We start from the raw sequence: 13,277 nt of genomic DNA, 5'->3' as shown, positions 1-13,277 counted from the left end.
GTCGTGAGTGTGGATGTGGAGGTCTGGGTCTGGGGTTGTGAGTGTGGATGTGGAGGTCTGGGTCCAGGATAGTGAGTGTGTGGGGAGGCCTGGGTCTGTTGTAATGAGTGTCAGTATGGGGAGGCCTGGGTCTGGGGTTGTGAGTTTGGATATGGGGGCACCTGGGTCTGGGCACAATCTATGATGCCAAGTGTTTCTGTTTGTTTGAAGACAGATTTTGGCAGGCAGCGCAGAGCCTGTGGTTTGCCATGAACTCCCAGGTGGGGACCCTGGGCTTGAGTTGGAGGTGTCTGGGTGGAACGGGGCCTTTGGAGAGTCTGTCTGGTGTCAGGATTGGCCGGGTCTGAGCTGGGGAACCTGGAGCCAGGGGGACACCTTAGGGCTGTGGGGTGACTGGGAGGTCTGGGTGATCACCTGGTTCGGTATGGTGGGCAGCATGGTTGTCTTTGGGAATGCCCCAGGCCTCAGACAGCAGTTCCTTTGTGCCTCGGTGCTCTGCAGGCCTAGGGTGGGGCCAAAGGGGCACTGGAGGCTGGTGACCGAGGCCTCACAGGCCCTGCCCCTCTATCCTGGCCCCTGCCTGCTCTCAGAATCCTGCCCGTCTCCTCTACAACACCCTCCAGGCTGCCCCGGCCCAGTTCTTCCCAGAACTCCCAGTGTGGCCAATCACTGCATGACTCAGTTTCTGGGAACTCCTTGGATGCTGCACTTCCAGCTGCTGGGTACATGGCAGGTGCTTGGAGAATACCCCCGGCTTGTTGCTGTCATTAGGCACCATGCCTGCAGCTGGGGTGCCTGGGAGGCAGAGGGGAATGGAAAGCACCTGGGCTCAGCCCAGCTTGGCTGGGCCAAACAGGGCACCTGGTACCAGCTTTTGGGGCCTTGAGCAGGTGGCTGCACCTCTCGAGCTGGTTTCTTCTCTTTGCTTCTGGAAGGAGTGACGGTTGCCTCATCCTCTTGGGCTTGTGATGATTCCAGTTGGCCAGCCAGTGGCGGGCACCCGGCAGGTGGGCAGCACCCATGAAGGCGGCTTCTTCCTCTCCTGGTTTGGGAGTGCAGGGTCAGGCTGAGCAAGTGCAGGGACATTTGTTAATTTGTGAGGTTCTCCTAGAAGCCCTGAAAACTCCCAGCTCATTGCCAGGGGTTCTGTCTGAGCCTTTCTCCTGCCTGTCTTCTCTGTACCAGGCTGTGTTCTGGGGTGGCCCCTCCTTGTTGGCTGAGCCCTCAGCCGGCACCTTTATGGGCACCCCCACTTGTTTGGGGTCTTAGCCTCTGCCAGGAGAAGGGGGAGTGTGCAGAGACCTGGACAGCTGGTTCCCAGGAAGGCCAGTGCCTCACCCTGGAGTTGCAAGAGAAACATCTGTTTGTGTTTTTGTGAGCAAGAGGGGACAGCTGGCCCGCAGATAGCAGGTGAGGTCAGCCGGGGATTGCCTTGGCTACCAGCTGTAAGCAAACCCTGGCTCTGGTGAGGTGGGCGGAGAAAGGATGGAGGAGAGCCCAGCAGGGCCCGTGGAGAGCCACCTGGGGCTGGAGCCTGGGCTGGGCCGCACGGAGGCCGCTGGGGGAGGCAGTGGTGCAGGAGGCCGCCCCCGGGACCTGGAGCACTACCCTCTGCACACCCGAGGCCTGGGACTTTTCTCAGCAGGTGAGGAGGGGTGGGCCTTCTTTCCCCAGAAGCTTCTCTGCCTCATGGAGAGGCTGCTTCTGGGCTCCTTCAACAAGCAGCTCCCAGTTGGGAGCTGAAATCAGGTTTCCTCTGCAAAGATTCCGCCTGCCTGGGACTTTCCAGACCCACATAAATCACGTAAATGGAAGCAGGCCTGCATCTCTGCATTATAAGACAAATAGTATTAACGCTGGACATGGCTCATCCCAAGCCGGGTGCCTGGCAGCCCTGGGAGGACTCGGGCGTTTTCTGAGCAGAGAGCCCAGGGGCCACAGGCGCCTATGTGTTATTCTGGTTACCTTTGCGCTGTTAGAATTCCATTTCCTCTTTTTTTTTCTGTGTGTGCACGTGTGTGTGTGTGTGGTAACCCTGTAAGATTTTTTTTGAGACAGGGTCTTGCTCTGTTGCCCAGGCTGGAGTATGGTGGCGCCATCATGGCTCCCTGCAGCCTCCGTCTCCTGGGCTCAAGTGATCCTTCTGCCTCAGCCTCCTGAGCAGCTGGAACTACAGTTGCGTGCCACCACACCCGGCTAAATTCTAAATTTTTTTGTAGAGATGGGGTCTTGCTATGTTGCCCAGGCTGGTCTTGAACTCCTGGGCTCAAACAATCCTCCCATCTCAGCTTCCTGAAGTGCTGGGATACAGGTGTGAGCCTCTGCGCCCAGCCAGGTTACTGTGCTGTTGCTGCTGTCAGCCCTATGATGGCCTTGATACAAGAGTTCTGCCTGCCCTATGTCAGGCCTTTCAGAAAAGACACGAGCAAGCTGTGCCTCTGGGGACATGTAGGCAGAGCTGTGGCTGTTAAGTCCGAGGGCTGGCACTTGAGATGCTGGGGGAGAAGTAGGTGATTTCACATCTCATTTGGATTGGCGGCTTTGCAGAGCATTTCTGCCTGAGACTGAGAGAACAGTATCAGTTAGATGAAGAGACGGGCAGGGATTTGGGGGCCACTGGAGTGGGAGGTTTTGGTCATTAAAGATGTCCAAGGATTTACTTTCCTAGGCTAAAAAAGATCCACAGGAGTGAGTGACACTTCCTACGTGGACCCCAGAAGAGGCCATGTGAGGGTACAGAGAAAAACACCCCTGCCCGGACAGTGAGACGGAGCTGCTGGGTGTGGGTCTGGTGCCTCGTCAGCACCCAGCGCGTGTGCTTTGGAGGGGTCCTGGGTGGCATGGGCCCAGGGTTGCTGCTACGCAAGGTCACAGACAAGTAAGGCTGCAGGAGCCTTAGCAGGGGCTGGGGGTCCTCAGAGAGTGCATGTGTGGCGGGGAGAAAGGAGCAGTTGCAGGAAGTGAGGACTTCACACTGTTGGCCCTTGAATTCCAGACCAGCGAGGCGAGGCGTTATTCTGTGAGGCACTTTTTGAAACAAAATGTTACTGGCAGGCTGGGTGTGGTGGGGCACTCCTGTAGTCCCAGCTACTTGGGAGGCCGAGGCAAGAGGATCATTTGAGCCCAGGAGTTCAAGACCAGCCTGGACAACAGAGCGAGACCCTGTCTCTACCAAAAAATTAAAACATTCACCAGGTGTGATGGCACAAGCCTGTAGTCCTAGCGACCTGGGAGGCTGATGCAAGGATCACTTGAGACCAGGAAGGAGTTGGAGGCTGCAGCGAGCTGTGACAGCACCACTGCACTCCAGCCTGGGCAAGAGAGCAAGACCCTGTCTCAAAAAACATCATTGGTGCGTAATGGATGTGCATAGTTCCAGTGAGTGGCAGACTCCTCGATAGTTAACATTAGATTCTGAAGGTGCACTGGACACTCGCCACATCTGGGCATTGGGGTAATACGGGAAGACCCCCTGGGAGGCCGGCAGAGTGAAATGCTGATGGGAGGGAGGTGGGTTCCATCTGAATGGGAGCCAGATGGGAGGAGCCAGAGAATCCCCAGGGGAGGTGGTGCTGGGCTCTGGCCATCCGGGTGAGAGGGTGCAGGAGATGAGGCTGGGCCGCTGGGATGCGTCAAGGTCCTGGTGACCGGAACCGCAGTTGTGCAGAGGGTGAGGTGGCTGCAGAGCGGAAGGGTGGTCTGTGGCAGGTCATCCCCGGCCTGGAGGGCAGCTCAGGCTTTTCTCCTTAGTCGTGGGAGCCGCTGAAGGTTTTTGAGCAGCAGACTCACACAGCCCGGCCTAGGCTGTCAGGGTAACCTATGGCTGCACATGACGGCTCGAGGGGGAGCCCCAGCAGGTTCCGAGGCAGGTGAGCTGGGAGGAGGGGCCATCCCAAGCAGGCACACCTGGCAGGTGCCGGGGACATGGCGTTTGGGGGTTGTGTGTCAAGACACTGGCTTCCCTGGGCTCTGGCTTCAACTCTGGAATCCACTCTTGCCCTCTTGGTGCGTGATCAGCCTGCGAAGCTTCTAGCAAGTGGCTCCCTTGGGTTCAGACAGGCCTTTGAGGCTCCCTCTCTGAGTCTTATATCCTCCCAGCAGCCTGACAGGTGGAGGAGACGTTGATGCCTGGCTCACCTTATCTCGCTGTTCTTGTGTTTCCCGTATCGTAGTAACAGAGCAGATGTCAGCGCCGTTGCTAAGGGTTCCCTGGGATGTTAATTCCCTGGTGTTGAGTGGAGGGCCCCTGCATGGTGTCCTCGAGGCCCGGGGAGCGCTGGCTTGGTGGCAGGTACTCTTTCACATTTGTTCCAGCTGCTTTTCCCTCCTTTAAACCCCATCTCCCCCCGACCTCGGTCTCCCTGGCCTAGGCACAGTGCCACATCTGGGGATGGCAAACTCGGCAGCCGCAAATGTGCAGCCACTCTCCTTCCACGCCCGGGACAGACCCGACAGACGGATCACAGCGTCCCTTTCTATGGAGGCTGGGGCGGGCCCCAACCCCTTTTCCACCCAGCCCTCTGGACACCAGCTCAGATTTGGCACTTGGGATGAAGCCTCTCTTCCAGCCCTGCAGAGGCCACCTGCGACACCTCCTGGCCCTCCTAGCCCTCTCTGCAGGCACTTCCTCTGGTACCTGGGAGTGATGGGGAAGGGAGGGGTGGGTTTTGCTTGCCTCTCCTGTCTCCTGTTTGCCTCCCTTGCCTGGTCTTTTGGCCTTTCCACCACAAGTGGAAAATCAAACTCTGAATAGTTCTGGAAAGGGGTTTGTCTGGACACTGAAGTCAGGCTTGGGATTTTATCTGCCAGTTGCCATTTGTGTGGGTTAAATATTGCTATGATAACACGCATGACAGGCACACCTACCCAAACATGGGGGCTTACGACCGCCGTTTATTACCCCTCTCAAGTTCACGGCCAGCCGGGACGTTCTGCCACTCTTGGCCGGGCCGTGCGTTTCATTCTCAGCATGGTGGTTTGGTGGTCAGAGGACACCCACTGCCCCTCACGTGGAAGACATGCCTGGGCCCTCTGCGGCTGACAGAACCTGGCATCCTGCAGCTGCTGGTGGCGTATTGGCTTTGTGTGTGGGCATCCCTCCCCAGCACAGCGTCCTCCTCCAGCCCTGTGTCCCCCATCTCTTTCCCACCGTTCTCCCTGATCGTTTATTCTCCCCGTAGAGATGGTCTGTTCTGGACGCCTGCACCCTCGTACCTGGGCTTTCTTTGTCACAGGCGCTTGGGGGTCACAGTGTGGCCATGCTCTTGCGAATGCATTTCTCTGGGGGTCTCTCATGGGGTCACACTCGTGACTTCAAGGCAGACCCCAGCCAAGCAAATCCTCTGGTCTCAGGAGCTGGGGTCTGCTGGCCGCTCTCACCATGGGTCGAACCCCGGGCTGGATGAAAGCACGCTCATTCATGCCACACCCTAGGGAGTCCGAAGACCCAGTTCTATCATGAACGTGTCCTTGAAATAAGATCAAGGAGGTGAAAGTGCCAGGGCGTGAGGTTGGGAGCCATCACGGCCCTGGGGAGGAGGTGTGGGGAGAAGGAGCTGCCCCTGCTGGGGTGGTGGCTTTGTCCCCGTCCCACTGAGGTGGTGGGTTGGAGACTCCGTGGGCGGTTGCCCGGCTTCTCTAAGGGCAGGTGGTTTTGCTCTCAGACGCGATTTTCAGTGTGATACAGGGCAGGCGGCTGGCGTTTCTTACACTGTGCTGCGGCTGCTGTGGGTTTTGGAAGGTCATGGTCAAGCAGCAGTTTTCCTGGAGTGACGACTCTCTGTGCTGCTTTCTAGCACTTATGGGAGTGAGCTCCAAGTTTCCGGGACAGAGAATAGCATTCTGCTGGAGGGGCACCATATGACCGGCCCCAGCCACGGGGTAACTCAGGGCCCTACAGCCAGTGCTGGCTTTCCCTGCTTCTGAGCCCACGCAGGCTGTGAAGGAGATAGACGCCTTCAAGGAGATGCAACTATCTGTTTGCAAAGAAAAGGCCCATGTTTTTTTTTTTTTTTTTTGAGGATCGTCTACATTATTGAAACCATCTAATTGGAGATCTACAGATAGGTTTTTCCATCTTTGAGTTCTGAGTTTGAAAATACCAAATCCACATTAGGCTGCCAAGACACAGCTGCCTCTGGCAGAATCTTCGTGGTGGACAATTTTAGATGGAGGGAGCAGGCTGACAGCTCTGAGCGGCTGTGAGCATATGACTGTGAAAACGTACCCCAAAAATACACTTAAAAATGCACTGCATTTCTCTCTTGGGGGTTCATCCTAAGGAAGCCATCAGAGATTTATTTCCCAGGATATCCATCTTAGTGTCGCATATAATAGTGCAAAACGAGACAGTCTATGTGCTCCCAAACAGGAAAACGGTGAAATATAGTACATTCAGAATACGAAGTTACAGTTCAAAATCGTATTTTTAAAGAACTTGAATAATGTGGGAAAGTACACTGTGGTTAAGAAGCCAGCAAGCAGTGTATGTGATACGAACCCACTTGTATTTAAAATGTGTACAAAAATACCTGGGAAAAACTGGAAGGTGCTGCGTTAAGACGTTCAGAGTCGCCATGGGGGGTGGCTGGCAGCCAACGTCAGGTGTGTTTTCATTTTCTCTCTATGATGCAATATCCTACAGCACCTGGGAAGACTGCATGAGGGTGCGTAATGACGGTGGCTGCGGCGTTTGTCTGCCGTAACTAACGCCCAGGGCGAGCCTCTGACTTTAGAGAGAGAAGTGGACCCCTGGAAGAAGGGGCTGCTTTTACACGTCTGTCTCAGAAAGTTGTCTGGGGCTGACGAACCTCTGTCCCCTAGGAATTTTCTCAGGAAATTATCACCAGGCAACTCCAGTTCCCTCCCCTATTCTCCTGGGGCCCCCTAGTCCCCAAACTGTGGGGTTTTACGAAGGGCTGGGAGCATCTGCCTGCCTGGCGGCCGGCCCGAGTGCAGCCTCCGCTCAGCTTGTCTCACCCGGCGGGTCCAGGCGGCACCCGGAGGTCTCAGCTTCCCAGAGGAGGCTCCTGGGGGCATCAGCCTCTCAGCAGAGAGTGGACTCGGTTGTTCGATGGTGGAGCTGCCGCCAGGGTGACTACCCGTAGGGAACCTGCAGGAACAAACTGCCTCTGAGTCAACAAGTCGCAGAGCGTGGTTAGAGCCTCGCTGTCGGTTCAGAGCACGTCTGCGTTGTCTTCCGAATTCTGCCTTGTCTGGGAAGGGCCATCTCTGATGAAATGCAGTTGAATTAAATGGATGTTCCGAGCACCTGCTTTGCAGCAGGCCCTGTGCTGGGCATCAGGGAGGGAGGGCAGGAGGAGGATGTAGGGACCCTCCAGGGAGCCCACAGTCCAGTGGGGAAGAAGAAATGGAAATTTAATGTCAACAGAACTGAGGACTATCTGGTTCCTGGGTGGAATGCCCACTCTCCCCATAAGGGGCCTGCCTTCCCTGTGTGTGCTCATTGAAAATGCTCAGGTACACATACACGTACACACACGCCACACACACACAACCCTTCATGTGCACACACCCCCCCTTTATGTACACACACATACCCCTTCTTCAGCCTCTTACCTGTTGCGTGCGTGCGCACCACACACACACGCAATCCCTCGTGCACGCACAGCCCCCTTCATGTACACACACACATCCCCTTCTCCTTCAACCTTTTACCTGTTGCGTGTGCACACACACACACGCAACCCCTCATGTGCACACACACACACACCCTTCTTCAACTGCTTACCTGTCACGCCCATGTGTACACACACACACACACGCAACCCCTCATGTGCACACACACACACACACCCTTCTCCTTCAACTGCTTACCTGTCACGCCCGTGTGTACACACACACGCACACACATACAAATACGCAACCCTTCTCTAGCCTCTTGCCTGTCCCAGCTGGGGGACCTCAGAGACAGACCTGGCCCCAGGGATCACTTCTCTAGTTTACTGAGGAAGTGGCTGGGGCTCCACCAGCTCTGTCTGCACAACCTCCTGCCCCGGCTCCCTCCAGGCCACCTCCATCCTCCCCTCCTGAATTTGGGGGTTTGCTTCCCTGCTTTTCCTCTCACCTTCTCTAAGGCCCTATTGTGTTCCCTCGTCAGTCTGATTTTTGCCCAGGACAAGTGGCCGCATAGAAACACAAGGGCACAGTCTCTGTTGAGCACACGTGGCACTGCTCTTTGGGGTTTTCAGGACCCTACTCTTAAGAGAGAATGGGCCAGACTCCCTGCCCTCCAAGCCCAAGTGAGTGCTGGGTGGTGGGAGCACATTTTGCCCATGGGTAAAGGGGGTGCTGGGCCAGGAGATCAGCTGGGGAGGCCCTCCCTGCTGCCGAGTCGGGAGCTGGCGGCAGTCAGGCTGAAGAGCTTTGGAGAACCACAGCCAGCTGCATCATCAGTTTCCTAAAATGTGCCTCTCGAGTCGCCCTTCCTCTCCGCCCTCGGTCCCGAGTTGCTTTGTTCGAGTGAAGGACAGCTGTACCTTCTGGTGTGCCAGCCACGGCCAGGGTGAGGTTATCATGGCCGTGCCAGAGCCGGGGCCTGAATCCTCCAGGTTCTCATTTCTGACCTTTTCTCAGGTCAGCCACAAACTTGCTGTCCGTGATGAACCTGCCCTGCCACTGCCCACGGCCCCCGCCCCAGAGGCGACACCCTTCCACCTCCCTTGACCTCTCTGCAGCATGTGGCTCTGTGGCGCCTCTACCCTGAAAGCAGTGAGAAAGGCGGGGATGTGGGGGACGCAGTTCCTGTGGCCTCTTCCTCTCTGTCCTGTGGACTGGGCTGGGAGGGGCTCAGTTCCCGCCTCCCACGTGAGAGCAGCCAGCAGCCTCCCTGCCCTCACATAACTCAGCAGAGTCAGAACCAGGCTTTGGAATTGCACGAGGCCGTCGCTCCAGCCTGTCTGACAGCTCTGTCGGGTGCCAGTGAGGAAACTGAGGCCCAGGAAGACAGTTGACTTGTTCCTGGACTTCTAGTAAGTTTACAGAGGAGCTAAAGCTTTACAGATCTTTTTTGTTGTTGTTTTGAGACGGAGCCTCAGTCTGTCGCCAGACTGGAGTGCAGCGGTGTGATCTCAGCTCACTGCAACTTCCACCTCCCGGGTTCAAGCGATTCTCCTGCCTCAGCCTCCCACGTAGCTGGGACTACAGTTGTGCACCACCACACCCAGATAATGTTTGTATTTTTAGTGGAGACGGGGTTTCACCATGTTGCCCAGGCTGGTCTCAAACTCCTGAGCTCAAGTGACCTGCCTACCTCAGCCTCCCAAAGTGTTGGGATTACAGGCGTAAGCCACCGCGTTCGGCCTGTAGTATATTTTAAATGTTTATTTTGAACAGAATAATGCTTTTCACACCCATGTGGAATGGTGTGACTGCTATGCACAAGATAACTGAAGATTTAAAAAAACAAAGCAAAGCATTGTCACTGAAAGGCTGGGAGAGGCCTGATTAAAGTTGTTTGAGGAGTGTGTCATGCCTGACCCTGTCTTTCCTTGTTCGCCCATCAGCCTCATTCGGGAGGAGATTGAGCCTGCCTCTGAGGAGGTCCCGGTGGTTGGGCACCTCAGGCCTCCCCAGGTCTGGGCCTGGCCATGGGGTTTCCACACTTGGCTATTTGGGGCCTGGGGCTGCCCAGGTCCCATCCCCGAGGCAGCCCCCTGGGAGTGTTGGGTCTAATCTGGAAGAGCAGGTGGGGTGGAGGGACCATGTGGTCGAGGTGGTGGCCTGAGCCCCCGTGTGGCCAGGTGCTGGCGGTCGCGCCCTGCCCCTGCTGGTCGTGATGGAAATGGCTGACACTGGCCGAGAAAGGCGGTTCTCAAAGCGGGCCCCAGGCCTCTCGGGGTCTCCCAACGCCCCGCCGGAGACCACAGGGTCAAAAGTGTTTTCGTAAGAAGAATAGGACTCTTGTTTCATCCTCTCACAAATATACAGAAAAGGAGAAGTTCATTGATGTGGTTTCAGCTGCCACACTGGAACTAATGTTTAAGAAATGAACATCTGTAGAGTTTTGGTGCAATATCAAAGAAAAATATTTACAATTTCCTGGAAAGTAAAAAAAAGCCCTCCTTTCCTCAGCCATCATGCATGTTTGTGAGGGTCTGGATGTCCTGGATCACTTCAACGAACAACCCATCACAAACGCTGGAGTGAAAGGTCACGTGTGAATATCCAGCCGTTCTATTGTGAAGCCAAACATTAAAGGGAGTTGTAAAAATGTAAAACAATGTCATTTGTCTAATTGTTTTTTAAGTGTAGTTTTTCATAAACTGTAAATTATGTGATCATTAATGGGTTTATTATTTTTAGTGAATTAACAAAGTTTTAAAGATTTTCTCAGTTTTAATTTCAGTATGATGACTCTCAATGGTCATGGCTCACGTGTTTTGGAGTCCTCAAGAATCTTTTTTTTTTTTTTTTTTTGACCGGGTCTAGTCCTTGTTGCCCTGGTTGGTGTGTGGTGGTTCGATCTTGGCTCACTGTAGCCTTTGCCTCCCAGGTTCAAGTGATTCTCCTGTGTTAGCCTCCTGAGCAACTGGGATTACAGGTGCCCAGCACCCTGCCCAGCTGATTGTTTTATATTTTTAATAGAGGCAGAGTTTGACCACATTGGCCAGGCTGGTCTTGAACTCCTGACCCCCAAGCAATCCTCCCACCTTGGCCTCCCAAAATGATGGGATTATAGGCCTGAGCCACCATGTCTGACCTCAGTAATTTTTTATAGCATTTTGTTGTTGTTTTGAGACAGAGTCTTGCTCTGTCACCTTGGCTGAATTACAGTGGCAAAATCATGGCTCACCGCAGCCTCAACGTCCTGGGCTTAGACCATCTCCCGCCTCAGCTTCTGGAGTAGCTGGCAGCACAGGCATGAACCACACCCAGCTAATTTTTGTTCTTTTTGTTGAGACAGGGTTTCACCATCTTTCCCAGGCTGGTTTCAAACTCCTGGGCTCAAGTGATCTGCCCACTTTGGCCTCCCAAGGTGCTGAGATTATAGGTATGAGCCACCGTGTCTGGGCTATGAATGAGTTGTAATTCATTTTTATTTTCATGGTCTGTATTTGTGCTGAAGTTGTAATTCATACACCATAACATTCCCACTTTGAAAGGGTACAATTGAGTGGTTTTCGTATATTCACAAAATTGTGTAACCATCACCACTGTCTAATGCCAGGACATTTTATCAGCCCAAAAAGAAGTCCTGAGCCCGTGGGCATTCTCTTCCCTCTTCCTGCAACCCCAACAGCCACTTATCACTTTCTGCCTCTAGATTTGTGATTCTGGGCCTGTCATATATAAATGGGTTCACACAGTTCGTGGTCTTTTGTGACTGGCTTTTCTTAGCATGTTTGAAAGGTTCATCCAGTTTCAGCTGATATAAGCACTTCATTCCTTTTTACAGCCAATTCATATTCCATTGTATGGATACGGCACATTCTTCTCATTCATCAGTTGATGGGTATTTTGGTTGTTTCTGCTTTTTGGCTGTTATGAATCATGCTGCTAAGAACATCTGTGTCCAGGTTTTGGTGAGGACATGTGTTTTCGGTACTCTTGTGTGTGTGATTAGGAGTAGAGTTTCTGGGTCATACGACAAGTCTGTGTTCAACATTTTGAGGAAGTGTCAAATGGATTTTGAGCCTGGATATATTTTAAGAGTGTAAAGGGATCCTGAGTTTGAGAAGCACTGGTCTAGCTGGGATTAGACCGGGGGAGTGTGGATGACTCAGGAGAGCCCCTCGTCCTTGCCCTGGCATTGAGATACCCCAGCCTCATCGCACACTTCCTCCGGAATGCACGCACGGTGTCCTCAGAGCAGAGAACCAAAGGAGATCCTGCCCTTGGAGGCGAGGAGAAAGTAGCTGTGCCAGGCGGTGCATGGGGGAAGCCATCGGGTTCTGGGGCAGGGTTGCCTCCCTGTGGGGTCCTCAGGCTGCCATGCTCATGACAGTGTCTGTGGATAGCACCCCTTGGCACGGTGCCAGCTGGTGATTGTGGCTGCAGCTGCCACCCCCAGATCTCTTCCCTGCCCTAGAGAGCTTTGTGATTGTCGGTGTGGACCTCTGGGAAGGAGCACTGGGTCCCCAGGTTTGGGAGCGGGGTAGGGCTTCCCAGGCAGCCCTCCTGCTGGGTGATGTGCTTGGTGTGCCCCTGCTGTACTGGGAGGGGCAGGGAGCAGGTGGCCTCCAGGGGTGGCCGGCTGAGTTGAAAACTACTAAGGATGTGTCTGTTCTCTCATTTCTGACGCTGACGCTTTGGTGTTCTGCCAGTCACGTTCACTCTGGTCACTCAGCCACAGAATCCGCCTCGTCACCCTTCCCAGAACCACGAGCTTTCTGAAAAGGAGGCTTGAGGGAACAGTGGTTTGCCCGGGATTCTCACAGTGAGAGTCCAGGCATTGGTGGGAGAGTGTGTAGAGGGTGTAGAAGGGCCAAGTGTCTCGTGCCTGGGTTCACAGGGATCCTGTCTGCCGTCTGTACCCCAGCCAGTGATGCTCACTCTTTCTTTTCCCTCTCCTCATCCCAGATGCGACTCCCCACCCCCCGCCGGGTGCCCTGAGCATGGCTGACACCATCTTCGGCAGTGGGAATGACCAGTGGGTCTGCCCCAACGATCGGCAGCTGGCCCTGCGTGCCAAGTGAGTACCTCGGGGCCCCAGGGCTTCCCTCATCCTGCCTCCCTGCTTCTCTCCTGCCTACAGCAAGATGCATTCCCAGGGGCCCAGAAAGAGAGGTTTGGAGAGACATGCCTGCCGGACACACCACAGTCCTGGCCCTGAGCTGGACACTTAACGTGGCCATTCACTCATTCAACTGCCATGCAGAATTTATCCCCATTTCCCAGATGAGGAAGGTGAGGCTGAGCTCCCTGCCCACGTCACTTAGCTTGTGTGTGGCAGGGCTGTGACCCACACCTCAGTCCAGCTGACTCCTAAGCCTGTGTTCTTTCTCTCACATCAGGCTGCAGGGCCTAACCCATACCACCTCATTGCCTTGTCTCTTGTCACTGAGCCTTAGAACCGCAAGCCCCTTAAGGCAGGCAAGGAGCCTTTGATCTCTCGATGCCCGCTCCATAGCCACGCTCTTGGCACTGTCAGATGGGGGGACAGAGGTCTGTTGAATGAATGAGGACTGCCCCTCAGGCTGAAGTACCAGTCAGCTCTGATGTTCCCCGGTCTTCCCCACGCACTCCTGAGAATCTCACTAGTTCCTGGCTTCTGGCTTCTTCCCTTGGGGGTCCTTGCTTTTTTTTTTTTTTTTTTT

General features: G+C 54.6%; 1 protein-coding gene across 9 annotated transcripts in view; it reads left to right on the top strand.

Annotated features, from left to right (window-relative positions):
* The window catches only part of RPH3AL (rabphilin 3A like (without C2 domains)), a 177,391-nt gene that overhangs the window by 46,760 nt on the left and 117,354 nt on the right, over positions 1–13,277 (top strand). For 6 of the 9 annotated variants that reach the window (XM_037732117.1, XM_017510577.2, XM_017510578.2 and 3 more), the window contains exons 1-2: positions 1,474–1,645; positions 12,541–12,652. In XM_037732117.1, coding sequence (XP_037588045.1) covers positions 1,486–1,645; positions 12,541–12,652 — 272 coding nt within the window. In that variant the 5' untranslated portion in view covers positions 1,474–1,485. Of the gene's footprint in view, positions 1–1,473; positions 1,646–12,540; positions 12,653–13,277 lie in introns of those variants that run through there. The other 3 variants (XM_017510584.2, XM_037732119.1, XM_017510583.2) reach the window with 1 other exon arrangement.

This window comes from Cebus imitator, unplaced genomic scaffold, assembly GCF_001604975.1.
Source record: "Cebus imitator isolate Cc_AM_T3 unplaced genomic scaffold, Cebus_imitator-1.0 Scaffold441, whole genome shotgun sequence".
NCBI classification, from domain to species: domain Eukaryota; kingdom Metazoa; phylum Chordata; class Mammalia; order Primates; family Cebidae; genus Cebus; species Cebus imitator.
Note: the sequence above shows the minus strand (reverse complement) of the source record. Positions and strands in the feature narration are given on the sequence as shown.